Source organism: Magnolia sinica, chromosome 5 (genome assembly GCF_029962835.1).
Source record: "Magnolia sinica isolate HGM2019 chromosome 5, MsV1, whole genome shotgun sequence".
Lineage (NCBI taxonomy): Eukaryota > Viridiplantae > Streptophyta > Magnoliopsida > Magnoliales > Magnoliaceae > Magnolia > Magnolia sinica.
In genome coordinates, this window is record NC_080577.1 from 114,528,537 (window position 1) to 114,546,704 (window position 18,168).

Here is an 18,168-nt window from a genome sequence, read left to right on the forward strand (position 1 = left end):
CACCTTTTTCTAACCAGAGGCAGTAACGGATGGGCTTGAGGCTGGGTCTTGGGCTTTAGCACAGGCCGTATCCAGCAAAGTTTAAAGCTTTGTCAGAATACATAACAAACCATGGCATCCCTCAAAACAGCCAGCAACAACACTCCCATTGAATGTTACAACCCCATTTACATCTCAATAAGTATATTTGCTGACTGCTACATAATATATAATACGCCATATAGGACAGGTAATTGAGGTCCACCTAGGGTTGTATTTTTTGTCCATTTCCATCAGATGGCCACCATGAGCTCCTGATGGCAAAAAGATGCTGCCTCTATCAAACAGGCTTCTAAAGAACGGTAAGAGGACAATCAACAACCTTAAAAGGTACCAGCTGGAACTGCTGATGAGTATAAAAACCTTTAAAACTGCTAAATGGTGAGTTATGGAATTTATCCATCAGAATGTTAAGGACCAAAATCCTCAAAGAAACACATGATGTAGGAAGTAGGTGCAAGACAACAGCTCTCCGGGCCCCCCTTGAAGTGCAGTACCTTTTGTTCGAACCCAAGCCAAATAAAAAAGTAAAAAATCGGGTTAATGAGATGGCAGTCATACACCAAGGGTGGTGGGGATAGGCATACCCACCATAAGAACCCAACTGGGCCCACCGTACATGCCATCTGAATCTATTCCTCAGTTGAGCTCCATCAGGAGGAAGAGACGTACAAAACTTAGGTGGGCCACAGTGAATTTCGGAGGTTTCACCAGCAATTTTATGTTGTTCCCGTGCTATATCCCCCCTGACATTCTGGGCCCCACGGCGCTGATGTTCAAGCACTTCCTACAACATATCTTGTCAAGGATTCCAGTCAGATAATGAAGTCACGATGTGTATGTGTGTGGGGGGTTTGGATCCTGTACAAACCCCACAATCTCCTTCCAGTTTATCCAAACAGGTCCCTATGATGCATTAAACACAATAGACCGTATAAAGTAAATAAGAAAAAAAAGAAGTGTGTATATGATCTTCAAAACCAGTACATAAAACCCCCAGTCAGAGTAATTTACTTTTAAAAGGTCACATAAGCTGCTTTCCAGATAGGCAAATTAATAACCAGCATTCCATAATCTCGGCTGCATGAAATGAAAGAGAAAAAAAAATGCTCCAGAGGAAGTAGAAGTGCAAACCTCAATAGGGACTGACCTGTTTATCAAAACCTATAAAAGCAAACGTTTCAAATTTGTCTGTTTGATCACTTGTCCATGCCGGATCCTTCTATACAGGAAAAAAAGTCTTTACTAAATTAAGCAAACAGCAGTATTCATTTTTTGTGGGGCAAGCAAAATCATGCGACTCCATGGCTGCCGCCGCCAGTTTGGTGCAGCATAGCATCAATTTCATCCCCATCCTCCATTTCAAGCTGTTGCATCCAAAGCGACGAAAGGAAGAAAGAGAAGAAGATGCTAATCAGTTACCACTGTATTTCTGAGGAATTATACAATCCTCAGCCCGACAGTATGCAGCATAGTTTAAAAGCCCGTTGGGTTTGTTGTTCGGGTCAACATTTTATGAGGATAATATTCTCAAGTTGCCGAAATCAAGTTGAACTGAGGCTGAGCAAGCATGTTAAAATCTGAAGCCCAGTTCATTTGGAGATCTAGACAATTCATCTGATAGCCTTCCATAGATTGGACTCTCACCCCTAAGAACTTCCTGTTGAATGTGGTCGCTGTACTTTTTCCCAAACCATTCATTTACAAAACATCATTAGGAAGATTTTTGGGGCATGGTCTACCCATATGATCGCTCTTTTCAACTTAAAAGGTCTAAAAAGACTCTAAACCCTGAACATGGCCCCCACATGACCTGAGGATACTATGCATTTCTTCGGACCAAGGATGATACGGATACTTGTTTTTGTTTGAAATTTTTCTAAACACAAAATCAAATAATTATATCTTCTCTTATAAAAGGAAAGAAGATTTACTTCATCTGGGGTCTGCTCTCCACGCAGCCGACGTCCATCAAATAAGAAAGCAATGGAATTGAAGTCAACTGACTGACGATCACAGTATGCATTCATGAGCTTTCGCAGCTGGGTGCTGCGCTTGATCCTGAAAAACACCTCATTCCCATCCTACAACCACACATATCATGAAAGTTCACTAGGTCAGTGCCAAATCACATGCTAATGGATTGCAGGCATAACATCTTGCAAATGGCATTTTACCAGCCGATGGCACGTCACATGGTGTTGATGAACAAAAAAATATGGTTCTTCTAGTAGCCAAGCACACAGCGAGAAGCTTAGTCACCATTAAAAAACTAAAATAAAATAAATGCAGCACGATATCTTCCCTATTTTTTGAAAGGGCAGATGTTCAGAATCATTTCAATGGACAGCGAAGTCACTGACCATTGAGTTGCACATGGCCAACATGTAATGTATGTCTGACCAAGCTGCCAGCGAGGTTGGCCCCACCTTGAGGATCATCAGGTACAAAAATCAGGCCAATCTGTTCACCAAGGGGGCTATACCGTAGAAAACAATGTACAGCCAACAGATTCAACTCAATGTACACATGTGGGCCCACGCCTGCTTTTTAAAACCACGAATCTTCAGGTGAGGTTCTTCAAAAGAAAAAGAAAAAGAAAGGGAAAAAAAAAAAAAAAAAAGATCTTCAAGGTCGGGCCAACCTTTTTAGCACCTGCGATGAAGAAATACACACACGACAGGTTGGCCACATGCTTAATTGACATTAAATTTGTGGTCCATTGTGATGGATCTGGACATGCCTCTTCCGAAAATATATAGCAATAGGTCTCCCAATAATCTTTTCAAGATATTATACATATTCCCAAAAGAGGAAAACTTTGATGCTCTGGCAGAGTGTGATGGTTGATAGGCAGCACTATGAAATTGTACAGATGGCATACAAGTAACCCAAATAAAGCATTCAGATTGTGCGCTATAATTTAGATGAATCATAAACTGAAAATCATACTGATTTCATAAACTAAATAACCAACTGCTGGACATCTAGTGGGCAGTTGAAAATGGAAAACATCCAATGGTCTGATTAGCAAATGTATCCACTAATCAAAGGTTATGGTTGCTCAACAAATATGATTTTTGGAAGATGACAAATTCACAGGGTGCACTGCAATTTTGATGGTTTAAACTGAATAATATATTCAGCATGTATGATTTCTGAGTGCTTGCGCATCAGGTGTCACACTCTGCTAGAGTATCCAACAACCCCCATTTCCAAAAGACCCCCAATAATATTGCAATGAATGTTAACATCTTTTTGCACTTTTTAATAATCATCCAAAATTTTATTTTCTTGAAAACCTTCTGCTCCTTTAATCTCTGTCTATCTCTCACGCAAGTTTTTACCCTTTTGTTATATACTTTTTGCAAAAATTTTCCAAATACAAAATGAGAAAACCCCAAAAAATTGAAAATACCCAAGAACTTTAAGCATCAGAAACTGATGAGAATGAGATTTGTCACTTTGGTACTGAAGGGGAACAGAGAATGGTCTGTGCGATAGACCACCTGCAAAAACCTAAATGCCGAACCCAAAACATTACATCTAATAGGCAACCAGCATGGCAGTTGGTCACAAATCACCGACGTCTACTCCTTTGTTACAACACTACATTGAACCTACCCGAATCCCAGAGCAGAAAGGTCTATGAAAAATGAAAAGAAATATGAAACACAAATTAATATTGGTTCATGTGAAGCTGCATTATAGTCACAGAACATGTTGTGCATGCATGCGTGCGTGTGTGTGTGTATTTGAAAAGAATTGATTATATTCGTACTGTGGATACCGTCTTCCAATAAAGAATCAAATACCTTCGCAAATTCCCTCCTGACGACGAGCATATTGGACCTATTGTATGTAGGTATACAATACTTGTGGATACCGTTCCATTTGCATATTTGCTCTGGACTATGACAAATGCAACTATGGAGGTCTGTGTTTTAGCAAGGAGCCTCTTCTGTTATTAAGAGATCTGTGAATCTATGAAAATGACAAATGACACAAGTGGACAAATAAAATGTAGCAATTTCTCTTCGTAAGAAATACTCTAGTGCTCTTCAATCATCGATCTAAAACTGTTAAGTCCACAACAAATTTCATGCATGACCATGTGAAAATCACACTAATCAAATGATCCAGTGACCTTATTTTTGTAGCTGTCCTTTTTATAAGCCATGGATGTGATCATTAGGATAAGTGATCCTTTACAGTCACAAGCAATCCATGATGGATCCTAAAAATACAAGGATCAATTTGTTGATTGGACCTATTTTTGCATAAACAATCCTGACCATCAATATTACTGCAACCAATCATATAGTCAAGATTGTCAGATCCGTGTAATATTTGCATAGTAGCGAATGGAATTAGCATTGCACCTAATGAACAGTCTAGATCAACAGATTGGATTGTCTAAGTATCGCCATTCAACCAGGAGAACTATAAACTTATAGTGCTCCGAGTGCACAGAGTATTTCTCTTCTTTGAATTGATACGAGTGAACACTAACAGTTACTTCCAATTTTTATAATCGGACACGCCTATACTGGAAAACAATTACTAAAGGACAACCAGTAACTGTTTTTACTTGCAGTGGGGAAAATTACCATAGAAGTTTGGTGCAGATTTTGAGAGAATTGAGTGCTGGAAAACACATTTATGAGCATTGTCTAGCTAAAATTGTAGCCTTTGAAATAGTTGTAGAAAAGATTGATTCCAACATTGCTTTCTGTTTTTTCTGAATACAAGATAACTAAACTACTGTATTAGCACCCAATTCCTCAGCCAGACTTAACAGCTATTATATATTTTTCACTCATTGAGGTCCAGGAAAACAAAATGCTAAACCTCAACATGAGATCGAACATCATATAAACATTACTTCCATTATTTGGTTCACAATGTTTCCATTGCTCAGAACAATTCTTCTCAACTTGCTAATCAATATACAACCGCACAAAGATCCAAACGAAAATGAGTTTAAAAGACATACCTACAAAGTTAAATAGGCAGTATCTGTTGAACTTTTCTATAAGATTTACATTTGTTAGAGTATAATAGGTAGATTAGGATACTGCCTCTTTTGTTAATAAGTATTTGTTAGGATCTCCCTAGATCTTTAGAGATCTTCAATCTCTTCTATATATTATCTTGATTGTTAATGAAATAAGAAAGTTGCATTCTTCGCAATGTAGTCTCTTTAGATTTCGACATGGCATTGAAGCACCCCATTTGGGGCCTGTGATCTACTCACACCTCCCTGTTGCCCTGTGTGTCCGCCACAGGTTATGTTGCCACCACCTGCTGCCCCATCCATCATACCTGACAGCCTGGCCTTAACCCGATGTCCAGACACACTATTCTCGACTGACACCGCTGCAACCACTAGCTGTGTCACCCTTGTCCCACAATCCCTTTCCCCTTCCATCGCTGACGTCCCAGCCCCAACACCATCGCGCTGTTGCAGCCCACTGTTTGGTGATGCCCACCACTTCCTGCATCAGCCCCTCGTTCGTTGAGCTCCGTCACCCCCTGCCCATCACAACCACACCCGAAACCGGCACCACCTTTGCATCATATCTGTCGATCAGCACTTCAGCCCATCTTCTTCAAAACCCCTTCTCTCCTGCCACAGGCAGCATCCTCAGCCCACCATCATCACCAGCAATGATTCATCAGCATCGTCTTCATCAGCAACACCAGCGGCACCGGAATACACCAGCGCGCCCAAATCCACCAGGGTCCACAGCCATTATAACCACCCCCAATCCCTGTCGAACCCGCGGTCCTTGCCAGATCTCTGCCATCGAGTCCAACCAGAAACCCAATCCCCTGTTGAAGCCATTACCGCCGACCAAATCCATCTTTGTTGACACCATTACCACCGACCAAATCCATTTTTGTTGAGGCCATTACCAGTCGATTTCACCATTGTTTCCGGCCGGCACTACCACCCATGTCTGTTGCCCCTGCCTAATCCCCCTTCCTTCTCTAGTCACTGCCACCACTGCACAGATCCTGCCACTCACCCTATCGCGCTGCTGCTTTTGTTGCCGCTTTCATCAAGATCCATCATTGCTGCTGATTTCACCCACACCCCTCTCAGATCCAATGTGCGCAACCTTTGCTGCAGTCGCAACCACTGTCAACAGCAGCAGCAGCATCTTCCACCATCCACCACACCATTCCAATCTTTGGGCCCTCAATTGCAGTGGGTCATTGCACCTTTGGAAGGTGGGGCCCCCTGTTGGACCGTGTTTTGCTGCTGCGCCCACCGTATTTGGTGTGGCTGTCAGAACTATCTGGTGGCCCATATCAATTCCAATGTTGCATCTGCTGGACAGTATCTAATTGTCATACATGTTCTTATGGTGTGGCCCATTTTAGGTTTGGTTTATCATTCATCAATGGTGTATGATGTGCCTTCTAGTCTAAATGCTTGCCACAGATCCTACCAATGTAAGTAACCAAAGGTTCCACTAAGGTACCATCCATGGAACAATCATACACTCATGTGGGATAGGGCCAACGATACCAACACCAAGTCAGACCAATGGTGGAGACTGTCCATCCTCACACCAAGTCAATCTCTTCACACAAGATGACCAATTCTTGAATACAGCACACTTTTGCTATAGCCTACATTATCATGGCTAAGGCACTGAGATCCATGGATCACAACTCTCCCTTGGCCAACGACCATTGTATCCAATCTCAGGTGCCCAAGGACAACAAAAGGAAAACCTTTCAAACTCATATGAATAAGCATGTTCCAAACACATTACTTACGCCACAAACGAATCAATCGCGCATAAAATCTAAGTCAAAAGTAGCCATCAATCGACCACTACACACCATTATGAACATAAACATTAGAAGGACAAGAGCAGACTAAGCCTTAGTGAGAGGATCCGCAACATTGTATGTTGATGTTACTTGTAGAACCTCCAAGTCACATCCTCATATTCTCGCACAATATGGTACTTTATGTCAATATGCTTAGCCTTCCCATGATACCAAAGCTCCTTGCATCATGCAACTACATCATTGTTGTCGCAGTATATAAGCAATGGCCAAGTGGCCAACCCTATAACAACATGTCGCTCTTCTTAAGCCACACAACTTCCTAGCCACATACTCTGCCTCCATGGTAGAATCCATGATGCACTTTTTGTCACTATACCAACTAACAACACCACCCGCTATCGAGTAGAGATGTACCCACTCATCAATCGTCTATCATCGGAATTTGCCTAAAAGTTTGCACTAGTGCAACCATAAACCAATGTTGTCAAATTGCACAAGTCATCCTGAGCAATCTAAGTTTGTTGTACACCTGTGCGATGCAGTTGCAAAACCTCATGAACTTTTTTTAACTCAAAAAATACTTATATAAACCATGTCTAATAGTGTGTGATTTGTGATTTCTCCTCTCGACAACCCCATTATGTTGAGGAGCATAGGATGTAGTCCATTGAACAACAATCCCCTCTCTTTTTTTCTTTTTTTTTTTTTGAAAGGTAATGATTTATATTAAAAAGAGAAACAGATACAAAAGCAAGAGTGAGAGACTGCTGAGAAAGCAGAGGCAACTACACTCCAAGGAAAATAAAATCAAAATCCTTTAAAGCATCTACTTGAGAAGCCCATTCAATCAACAAGCGTTTTGCTTTGGAGGCGATCACATTAGTGGGATTGGACACATTCCTAAAGCATCTACCATTTCTTTCTTCCCAAACAGACCACCAAATAGCAAGGATAGCCATCCTCCATAGCCTAGTCTCTCTCTTTCCTATTCTGATCCCGTGCCAGGCTTTCAGAAGAAGATCCGCCAAACCTGAACGACACTAACTGATTCTAAATCGAACAAGAAAATCTGCCCAAATACTAGCTATAAAAGGGCAATGAATAGGAAGATGATCGACCGATTCTTCTTCCCCCATACAACATAGGCAAATATTTGTTAAAACCATCCCTCTTTTTCTCAAATTGTCAACCGTCAGGATTTTTCTTTTCCCAACCAGCCAACTAAATACCAAAGCCTTCGGAGGGGCCGAATAGTACCAGACATGGTGACATGTGATCAACTGGAGAGTTGTGGTTGTAGAGAAGCAGCTTGTACAGCAATTTGATTGTGAAGAGGAGATTTTTCCGATCTCTAGATGATCCTATCGGCCTTTGACTGATTTGGGCTAGATTCGTAAACGCAGCCAAGCAGATTCACGTAATCCTCGATCTCCTAGTCTTCAAGATTCCTTCTACATTGCAAATTCCACTCCGCCTTGCCATCCATAACCAAGTAACAGTCAGCAACAAAGATGTCTTGATTTGGAGCCAGCCAAAACATATTTGCGAATCTATCTTTAAGAGGAGACTCTCTTATCCACTTATCTTTCCAGAAACGAATTCTATCTCCCTTGCCTAGCTCAAAACTAATCCCTTGGATAGTCTTTTTTTTTTTTCATTTGGAGAATACCTTTCCAAAGAGCGGAGGCCCTGTACGAGGACGAGTCTTTTGTCCACCAGTCCCCACTGAACTACCATACTTATATTTGATTATCTTATTCCAAAGATTTTCACTTTTCGTCCCCAATCTTCGAGACCATTTGCCAAGAAGAGCTTGATTCATAGTCTTTAAGTCTTTAATGCTCGCTCCACCTTCTTTAAAATGCTTACACACTTGTTTCCAATCCACTAAATGAAATTTCTTCTTATCCCCCTTTCCATGCCAGAGAAAGTTACGTCTAAGCTTGTCTAAGGAGGCTAAGACTGATGACGGGCACCTATATAAGGATATGAAATATAGGGGCAAGTTAGAGAGAGCGGCCTTTATGAGGGTTAAACGACCTTCTATGGATAAGTATCGACATTTCCAACCAGCCGGGTGTTTCTCAAACCTGTGGATGACCTTCTCCCATAGGGCTTTAGGAGGCGGACCAATACAAAGCGGGAGACCAACATAAGAGGTCGGAAAGGAGCCCGAAGAACAACCGAACAGATCCGCGTAATTAGAGGCTTGCTGAATGTCCAAGTTAACCCCGAACATTTTGGATTTGGCCATTTTAATTTTCAAGCCAGAGACTTCCTCGAAGCAACAGATTGTTGTACACATATTATTAACCATCTCGAGGTTCGCTTCCGAGAAAATCAGGATATCATCCGCAAACTAAACATGCAAGATCGGACTGGGCATACCTCTAATGTATATTCCGCTGACAATACCTGCTTGTTGGCCTTTGTGTAACATTTTGGAAAGAGCCTCTCCCACAATAAGAAAGAGGAAAGGAAAGAGGGGGTCGGCTTGCCTTAAGCCTCTCGAACTCTTAAAAAAACCTTTCGAGGACCCATTCAGAAGGATAGAGAAGTGCACCGAGCCGATACATTCACCTATCCATCTTCTCCATTTGACTCTAAATCCCATCCTCTTCATCATGTACAGCAGGAAGTCCCAATCGATGTGGTCGTAAGCCTTCTCAATATCCAAGCTACAAAAAATGGATTTAAGACCTGATCTATGGCTGGAATCCAGACATTCGTTTGCAATCAGCACACAATCAACTATACATCTGCCCGAAATGAACGTGCATTGATTAGGGGAGATGATTGATCCAATAACCTTCTTTAAACGTGAGGCCAAAACTTTCGCCAAGAGTTTGTAAGGGCTCTCAAGAAGACTGATCAGTCTGAATTCGTTGAAGGAAGCCGCACCCAAAATTTTGGGAATTAAAGCTATAAAAGACGCCCCCAAATTTTTTAAAAGTCACCCCTTCCATAAAATTTGTTGAAAAAAGCCATAACGTCATCTTGGATAGTTTCCCAGAATCTTTGGTAGAACAGGATGGGATAGCCATCAGGCCCAGGGGCCTTATCTTCACCTAAAGATCCTATTGCCATTTTAACTTCTTCCACGGTAAAAGGAGATTCAAGAAAGGATGCATCTTCACCAGAGATGTTGTCAATATGCAGATGATCCAACCGAGGTCTATCCCACCCTTCATTGTGAAGCAAACTGTTGAAATAAGATATAGCTTCATCTGTTATTTTATCTTTATCTTCAATCCGAACATCATTGACGATAATGCTACTGATCTTGCTTGCTCTAGCATGCATACTGGCTATGCTGTGAAAATATTTAGAATTCTTGTCACCTTCCTTTATCCATTTCGATCGAGATTTCTGCCTCCAAGATATTTCGTCTTCAAAAACTCTGGCTAATATAGATTGAATAAGTTGGATTCTCTTGGCCAGGATATCAGTCGACACCGGGCTGTCTTCTACTTGAGTATCAATTTGCTGCAATTCTGAGAGGATCAATTCCATCTCTGTTTCTCTGTTGCGAAGTTCCGATTGCTTCCACTACTTGAGCTTTTCTTTTGGAAGTCTGAGTTTGTAACAGAACCTGTAACCTGCAAAACCTTTAACCTGGAAACTAGACCACCAATTAGAGATCATCTTATGGAAACCTGAGATAAGAAACCAAAAAATGTCAAACCTAAAAGGTTTAAGGCCCCAATCAAACTCCTCAATAGTGAGAAGCGTTGGCCAATGATCAGAGGTGGTTCTCGGGAGAACTGATTGAGAGATGGAAGGAAACAGCTCCAACCACTCAGAGGATAATAGAAATCTATCCAATCTAGAAAGGATTGGACACAGCCTTCCATTAGTCCAAGTATATCTAGAGCCAAGCTGAGGGAGATCCACCAGATCATTATCCTCAATCTAGGAAGAGAAGTCTCTCATCGCTGAATTGACTTTAGATCCATTAGTTTTCTCTTCAACGTATCTGATCACATTGAAATCCCCAGCAAAACAAATAGGGCCAGAGAAATTCTGTCTAATTGCACTCAATTCAACCCAAAAATCTTTCCTATGAGCTTTGATGGTAGGGCCATAAACAGAGCAGACGAGGAAAAGAGAGCCAAAAGGAATATCCTGCAGGATTGCCGAAACCGAGAAAACACCAACCCAGCTTTTCTAGAGCACCCATTGAGAAGATCTCCAAGCCAACAGAATGCCACCCGCACTACCAATAGCATCTAGAGAGACCCATTTCGCATCTTTCACCTTCCAAAGTGTCCCCATCAGGCGTTCATTGAAACTCTGCACTTTTGTTTCCTGAAGGCAAATAATTTGAGGATTGCATCTCCCACGGGAACTTTTTATTAATCTTCTTTTTTATTTTGACCCCACACCCCTAACATTCCAAGAGACAATCTTCATCTAGAAATTGAGCTACCTCGAGACCCCTGACACCCTGAGATAGCATTAATGCCAGCAATCAAACCCGGGCTCATCACTAAAAGTCATAGCTCTCTGTTACTGCATGATCTAGCTAGACGATTTGGAGGAGATCCCATGTTTGATAGTGGCCTTCCTCAAGATTCAACACATTGAAATAAAGCAATATAATCTTTCGGGCAATATCCCCAAACGACATCCCTAGAGACCTTCTGACGTGTCCCATCACGTCCCTGATACATTTTTTCTTCTGTATCATATCAATTAAATTAGATCTGTGTTCTTCATCTACCAACTTATTGGCAGAGAAACTCTCCTGCTGAACTGAAGATACTGTTCTAATTTGCAACGGCTCCGCATCAATAATTCCCTCACCAGCTTCGTCTTGGAATAGAGAGATGAGATTATGATATGACCCACCATAGGAGGAAGAGGAGAGTAGATGATTAGGAATCAGGAGAAGATGGAGACTCCGAATGCGAACAGGAAACATCATCGTTAACACCTCCTTCAGGGAGAGCCGAAGAGAACGACTTCTAAGTAGGAGGCCTTCCAATCTCGAATCAACATCCCCAACTGCTTACCTTGGACTAGAGAAGGAAAGACAGCTCCCGATGGAGCTAAGGAAGCTATGGGGACTCCCGTTGAGAGACGAGAAGAAGAAACGAGATTGCGATCATTGTCGTGAGAGGGAATAAGTGAAAGGTTTAGATCTATGGGCGACAGAGATAGAGAAGTGGTGGGGCCCGAAGAGGCCCTCTCTTGAGGCTCGAGATCCAACCCGGTCAGCGGAATAAGCTTAGGGTCTTGGCTCGAGAGGAAATGACTTCCCAAGCCATCTGAAAAATTCCCCAAGCTGACACGTGTCCCTATACCCTGATAACATAGTTGTTTAGTTGGTTCCGAGGCTAAAGGTAAAGGAGTAGAGTGATGTGGCTCGATCTCTTCCAAGCAAGTGGGCGTCTCCGCTTTTCGGAGATCAAAAACGGTGCCACGTATAGGTCTCGAGCCTTATGTTCTTCTTGAGTCGCCTGCATGGGTGCCACATGTTTCTCTTGAGCCCAGTGCACTGACGCTTTCATGATTAACACCAGCTGGAGCGATGGGGGTAAGGTTCAGTACTCCCCGGGAGTACCGAAATCATGCATCTTCATGATCCTCTAGCCCTGAGTGTGAAGGGGGAGGAGCAAGTTCCCTCAACCACCAGAGATCACCCCATCTTGGAGTTAGACTGTCCTTTGCTTCCATTTGCACCGCAACTTGATTTCTTTATTATCGACTAGGACCTTTATATGATTTGGCAGGGGGATCCCTTTCTTTCTTCTGACCCGAATTCTAATCACCGCCATCTCCTCTCGCAATTTTGTTTTCTGATCGAGTTCAATGAAGGAGCCTAACAGAGATACCACTGAAATGAAGAACTCATCGTTCCATAGCTCAAGAGGAATCCCCCAAATCAGGATCCAATCATCTTCTATGCCAAACATAGAGAACTCGTTCCACCTTTTCACAGCAGTAACTGGACCATCGTTATGTAATACTCCCGCCATGACCAAGATGTCCAAATTAAGGCCCGGGTTTCCCTTAATCCACAATTCGTTATACCCTATAGGTTTGATGTTATACATACTTAGACGGATTCTGCTACATTCGTCAATCCAGGTTCTGACTTGGGATATGGATGTCCCTTCTCTCGTAATCACCATGACCGAATCCTGCAAGGCCTTTATAGAGCTGTTGAAGACCTCCTGATTTATCCGTAGAGTAAAATTTGTTTCTTTTCAAACATGGGGTCTATACTGTCTGTCTCTTCTTTCTTCTTCCAACCCCCTTTCTTTCCTGATACTCTGATTGGGAGCTTGGGTCTTTTGAACAGACCCTATAGGATTGATAAGCACATCTCTAAACGAGGTTCCTTTTGAATGGGAAGGTCCGTTTGATTGAATAGGTTACTCTGAAGAATTTTTACCCGTAACTACCTGGTGGTCAGATGATGAATGGGTTGGTCTGAGTCTTTTCTTGCGTTCTGGGCCAAATCTCACCCTTTGAACCAACAGCTTTTTCCCTCCAAAGCATTCGCTGTGCAACATCAGAACTGCTCTGGATAATTCTTCATGTGAACTCATCCTTACTAGCGCAAAACCTCTGTAGTGACCATTAGCTCGATCCCTAGGCATCACTACATCCATTACCACACCCGCACGACCAAACACTCTAGATATATTGATAGGGAGCCATCCCTCAGGGTATCCTTTGACGAAGAGTGTAGGATAACTGGCGATATCTCGATCCTTGTTTTCTGCTTCTATTCCTTTCCCTTTTATGCGCAAGACTTGTATTCATTCTCCCTTCGACTTTGAAATCTATTGTGTTTCCGATTCCTCTTGACCCATTTTCCATCACCGTCGTCATTGTCGGTGGCCTCGTCATATCAACATCGTCGTCGTCGTCTACCCTTAATATTAATGACACTAAGTTCCAAGCAGGCTTGGACACCCTTAATATTCCTCTGACACTCTATTTAAGATTTCTTCAAATTCATTTGATTGTTATTATTCCCCTAGGTTTGACCTAAAAACTCCATGTCTCAAAGACGTCCAACTTGTTGTGCATCAAGTATAGTTAGCCGAATCGAGAGTAGCCATCGATGAATGTGACAAAATAGTCAAACCCTCCTCTCACTTTAACATTGAAGGTGATTAGAGTTATGTTATATCATGGGCTGTTTCGAGTATGGGTCCTTTGAGAATCGCCAGGATGATCGAAGAAGCATCGGACATATGCAAAGGCCTCCCTATTTCTTTCCTGCAAGTGGAGACGAAAGCGAATAGTGGCGCAGATGCTCTTACTAAGGCACTTCTCACTAGGAGTTGAAAATATTGGACCACAAGAAAGATTTTGGGGGATTCATAACTATTGGGAGGCATGTCATAACTCAACATGGACCTCCCTATGTCTAATGGTGTGCAGTTTCTCCTCTCAACAACCCCATTATGTTGAGGAGCATAGCAGGTAGTCCATTGAACGACAATCCCCTCTCTATTTAAGAATTCTTCAAATTCATTCGATTGATACTATTCCCCTCAGTCTGACCTCCGAATTGCATGTCTCAAAGACATCCAATTTGTTGTGTATCAAGTATAGGTACCCAAATCAAGACTAGTCGTCGATGAATGTGACAAAATAGCCAAACCCTCCTAGCCTCCTTTCACTTTAACATTGAAGGTGATTCGAGCTATATAAAGTCATGGACTATTTCGGGCATGGTTCCTTTGAGAATCACCAAGATAATCAAGGAAGCATCGGACATCTGCAGAGGCCTCCCTATTTCTTTTCTGCAAGTGCAGACAGAAGCAAATAGTGGCATGGAGGCTCTTGCTAAGGCGCTTCTCGCCAGGAGTTGAAAATATTGGACCATAGGAAAGATTGGGGGGGATGATCTTTTGGGCCTGGTGTGCTATTTGTGTTCTTTTGAGGTTTTCCTGATTGCGGCTGTTGTGTTAAGTCACTTAGTTGTATTTTAAAATAAAAATAAAAAAATACAATCACGACACCAAGTGGACCATGTGGGCATGCAATTGGTCAAAAAGTCCACTCCTAAGGTCTTGCGGGAGCCATAGGTCAACTGGGTCAGTTATGTGAGTGAACAGTTGACACGTGAGGGTCCAATTAATCATGTGCCCTTTTTATTGATCATGCAGGTGGTGGCCAACTTAGATCGCTGATAGGATTAGGTTTTAGCAATCACATAGGACTGTGAATCATATAAGTTGAGTTTTTCCATAAACAAACACATCAAGGCCAATAAGTTCGAATGTAAGTAACGGAATTTTAGTGAAAACAGAGTTTTCTTTCCCCTATAAGATACCGAGACTGGTACTATCGGTGAACTTACTGACCATTCACACAAAAAGACAGCCAGTTTGGCTGTTATGTGACTGGCTAATTGGCCACCAACACATATTTAAGTTTGAAATAGGGCAATTACATGTTGTTCAAGGTAGTCACTTGTGGTTCCAACCAGTTCTTTAGGCAGCTGTGACTTGTGAGTAGTTACTAGTTAGTCTTGTTGTAGTCATTTTATACAAGCCTTAAAGAACTGCTATCACCATATCAAACACTTTCAATTAGCGTTAGCATTGATGTAAGTTTGTGTACATAAAAGCACAAAGTACACTGTGCAAGTAACATTAGCAAATACACTGTATAGTCTTAAATAACAGGACACAAAAGCAACAAAACAAATGGACCATGAAAAAACAAAATCTTCTACATTATGATTTAAAATTTGTTTAAGATGCATTTGGTTGCACCAAATCTCATGAAATTTCAATATATTTGGGGCAACCAAAAGCACCCTTAACCTAAAATAAGAATCCTAATAAAAAAGAAAACCTCCAGAGGTCCAATATTAGGAGTTTTTTGTGAAATTGATATTGGGAACTGTCCTAAACCCTCTTTTTCTAAAATAAATTTTGTAACATCAAGAACTTCGAAAAGGCACAGATATAAAATGTACAGATCCAATGTACACGTGCATAAGGGCAACAAGGAGGAGTAAAACCAAAATTTAGGGTTGATTGTCATCCATGGGATTCTAGTCAAAACCAAAATTTAGGAATAAAATGGCACAACTGACCGCTCAGGTTCTAGAAAATTCATTGACGGGTGGCAGATTGTCCTCGTGGTCACGAGACAGCAACAATTGTTAAAATTAAAATTTCATAGCTAGAATCCTGAATTAATTAACAGAACATTAAAACCAGAAATAGTTATAAACATGAATAGTTGTCTTTATGTAGAGATGTAAACAACATGTGACATTAAAATGACCCCTCAAATCACTTTCCAAATTGAACTGAGGTTCCCATTCCAGAAAAAGAAACTGACTTGCTAACCAATTAAGACTGGTTAAATGAGAAACCTACTTCGGATACCTGTTAACAACCAACCTTTCATCCAAAATAGAACATAAATAAAAACCATATGTCTACTGTTTTCATTTCTTGTCTATTCCAAAAACAAAAACTAAATTACCAATTAAAAGGCTAGTTAAAGAGGAACCCTACTAAGGATATCAATTAACAACTGACCTTACATCCAAAATGGAGACCAAACATAGCCCATGCATCTCCTATCCCCACATAAAGAAACCGGCTCTGTATCTCTAGGATGACATGGTAGAGACACTGTGGTGACTTCACTAGTAGTCCCAAAAACTTTTTTTTCTGACAAATACCTGAATTTTAGCATCCATTAATCTATTTCTTGTCTATTGTAGCCTACATATGACCAAGGGGCATTTAAAAATAAAAAATTAAAAAATAATTAAAAAAATGAAAGAACCCTAGCTAATCTGAAAACTAAAAACATTGAAAATACTAACATTATCCGCAATCACACACATAATGCAGGTTAATATATGCAACATAGAAAAAAGGTTTGAACATGTGCTTAAGCACTGAGACTTGAGCACAAGGGCCTTAAATCATAGCACCACCATCATTTGCATATACACCATAGCAGGTGGAGAAGCAGCATACATGTGACTTCTAAAACAAGTAGTCCACACCATACATCTTCAAAATAAGATGGTATTTAAGAAAGATGGTGAATATAAATTACAATAGAAGAAAATATCATTGGAATAAATTAAAAAGGAAAAGTTAAGAAGACGGTTCTTATTTACTTAACCCGAGTACCATGTGATATAGCAGTCGATGCAATGAAGAGATCTTGTCGGCATTATACAACAAGTCACTCTGGTTCAGCAATGAACCACTTTTGCTTCATTGCCACTCCACAATAAATATGGCAGTACTGTTCATGAATCCAGACCTCCATCAGGTGAGCCTACCATGGACCATACAATGTAGAAAAACCACATCCAACAGTCCTTGATTGGGTCAGAGGCATTTGAATGGCCAGTAAGAATTTTAAAAAATAAAAGAAAATATGTCTATAGTCCACGTTCAAGGTGGAAAGGTTCAGAAGTTCAAAAGCTCAGATAGGTTATGCAACCATGAAGTTTTTGTACCATAGGAGATCAATACCAGGGTCCACCAGACAGACAGTCTTTGTTTTAACAGACGTTGAGGCCAGACGTACAGGTAGTGAGCAGAAATTGAACCAAGACCAATAATTAAGAATCGAAGAACCCCACAAACTCCAAAACCATCGATCATTACTTACAACACAAATAATCCCTTTTTATCTATACAAACAAATCAACCAAAATTACAGTCTAAACCTAATCCGTGCAGCAGCAGAGCAAACTACAGCCCAAGAATCCAACCAAAACTCCAACATCGCTTAAGCTATGAGAATGCCAGAACATCATATTGTTTCTTACTACCACTATGATCAGATCAACCACGCAGGCCCGTCAGGCACCCACTTCTGGGAAAACAAAATCAAATCAACCAAAATTACAATAGAAACCTAACCGGCGCAGCAAAGTAAACTGCGACACAGGAATCCCACCAAAACTCCAGCATCACCCAACGTCTGCGAATGCTAAGGCATCGGATGGTTTTTCAACCGCCGCTATTGTCAAATCAAAGCCAGAAAAAATGCAAAGATCTCACTTTAGGAGATCTGATTCGTGATGAAGTAAAACACCAAAAATTCCAAATGTACCTGAAAAAAATCGAGAGAGAGAGAGAGAGAGAGAGAGAGAGAGAGAGAGAGACTCTAACCTGGCCTTTGACCTTGAGATTGATGTGAGCCGATTGATCCATCGGTTTCTTATCTTCTTCCTGAGTACCAGCAGCACCACCAGCTCCCGACATTTTTCTAGGTTTTGTACGGTATCTAGGGTTTTTCTCAGCGTTCTCTGCAGGTGACGAGAACGGAGACCAGGACGGAGAAAGCTAAAACCGCGGCAAT

At 41.3% G+C, this 18,168-nt stretch overlaps 1 protein-coding gene across 1 annotated transcript; it reads right to left on the minus strand.

The window, feature by feature from the left end:
* Window positions 1-1,160: 1,160 nt before the first annotated feature.
* LOC131246839 (small ubiquitin-related modifier 1-like) lies at window positions 1,161-18,168 on the minus strand. The gene is made up of 3 exons (XM_058247272.1): window positions 17,979-18,168; window positions 1,974-2,123; window positions 1,161-1,406 (listed from the first exon to the last, which is right to left on the minus strand). Exons 1-3 carry the CDS (start codon window positions 18,069-18,071, stop codon window positions 1,332-1,334), a joined length of 318 nt encoding a protein of 105 aa, XP_058103255.1. The 5' UTR covers window positions 18,072-18,168; the 3' UTR covers window positions 1,161-1,331.

Bases quoted from the DNA above. Each gene is read 5' to 3' on its own strand.
- LOC131246839 (XM_058247272.1), bottom strand. From the start codon at position 18,071: ATGTCGGGAGCTGGTGGTGCTGCTGGTACTCAGGAAGAAGATAAGAAA. The intron at 2,124-17,978 runs GTTAGAGTCTCT...GTGTGGTTGTAG, and splicing joins ATCTCAAGGTCAAAGGCCAG to GATGGGAATGAGGTGTTTTT. The intron at 1,407-1,973 runs GTAAATCTTCTT...TGGATGCAACAG, and splicing joins GAGAGCAGACCCCAGATGAA to CTTGAAATGGAGGATGGGGA.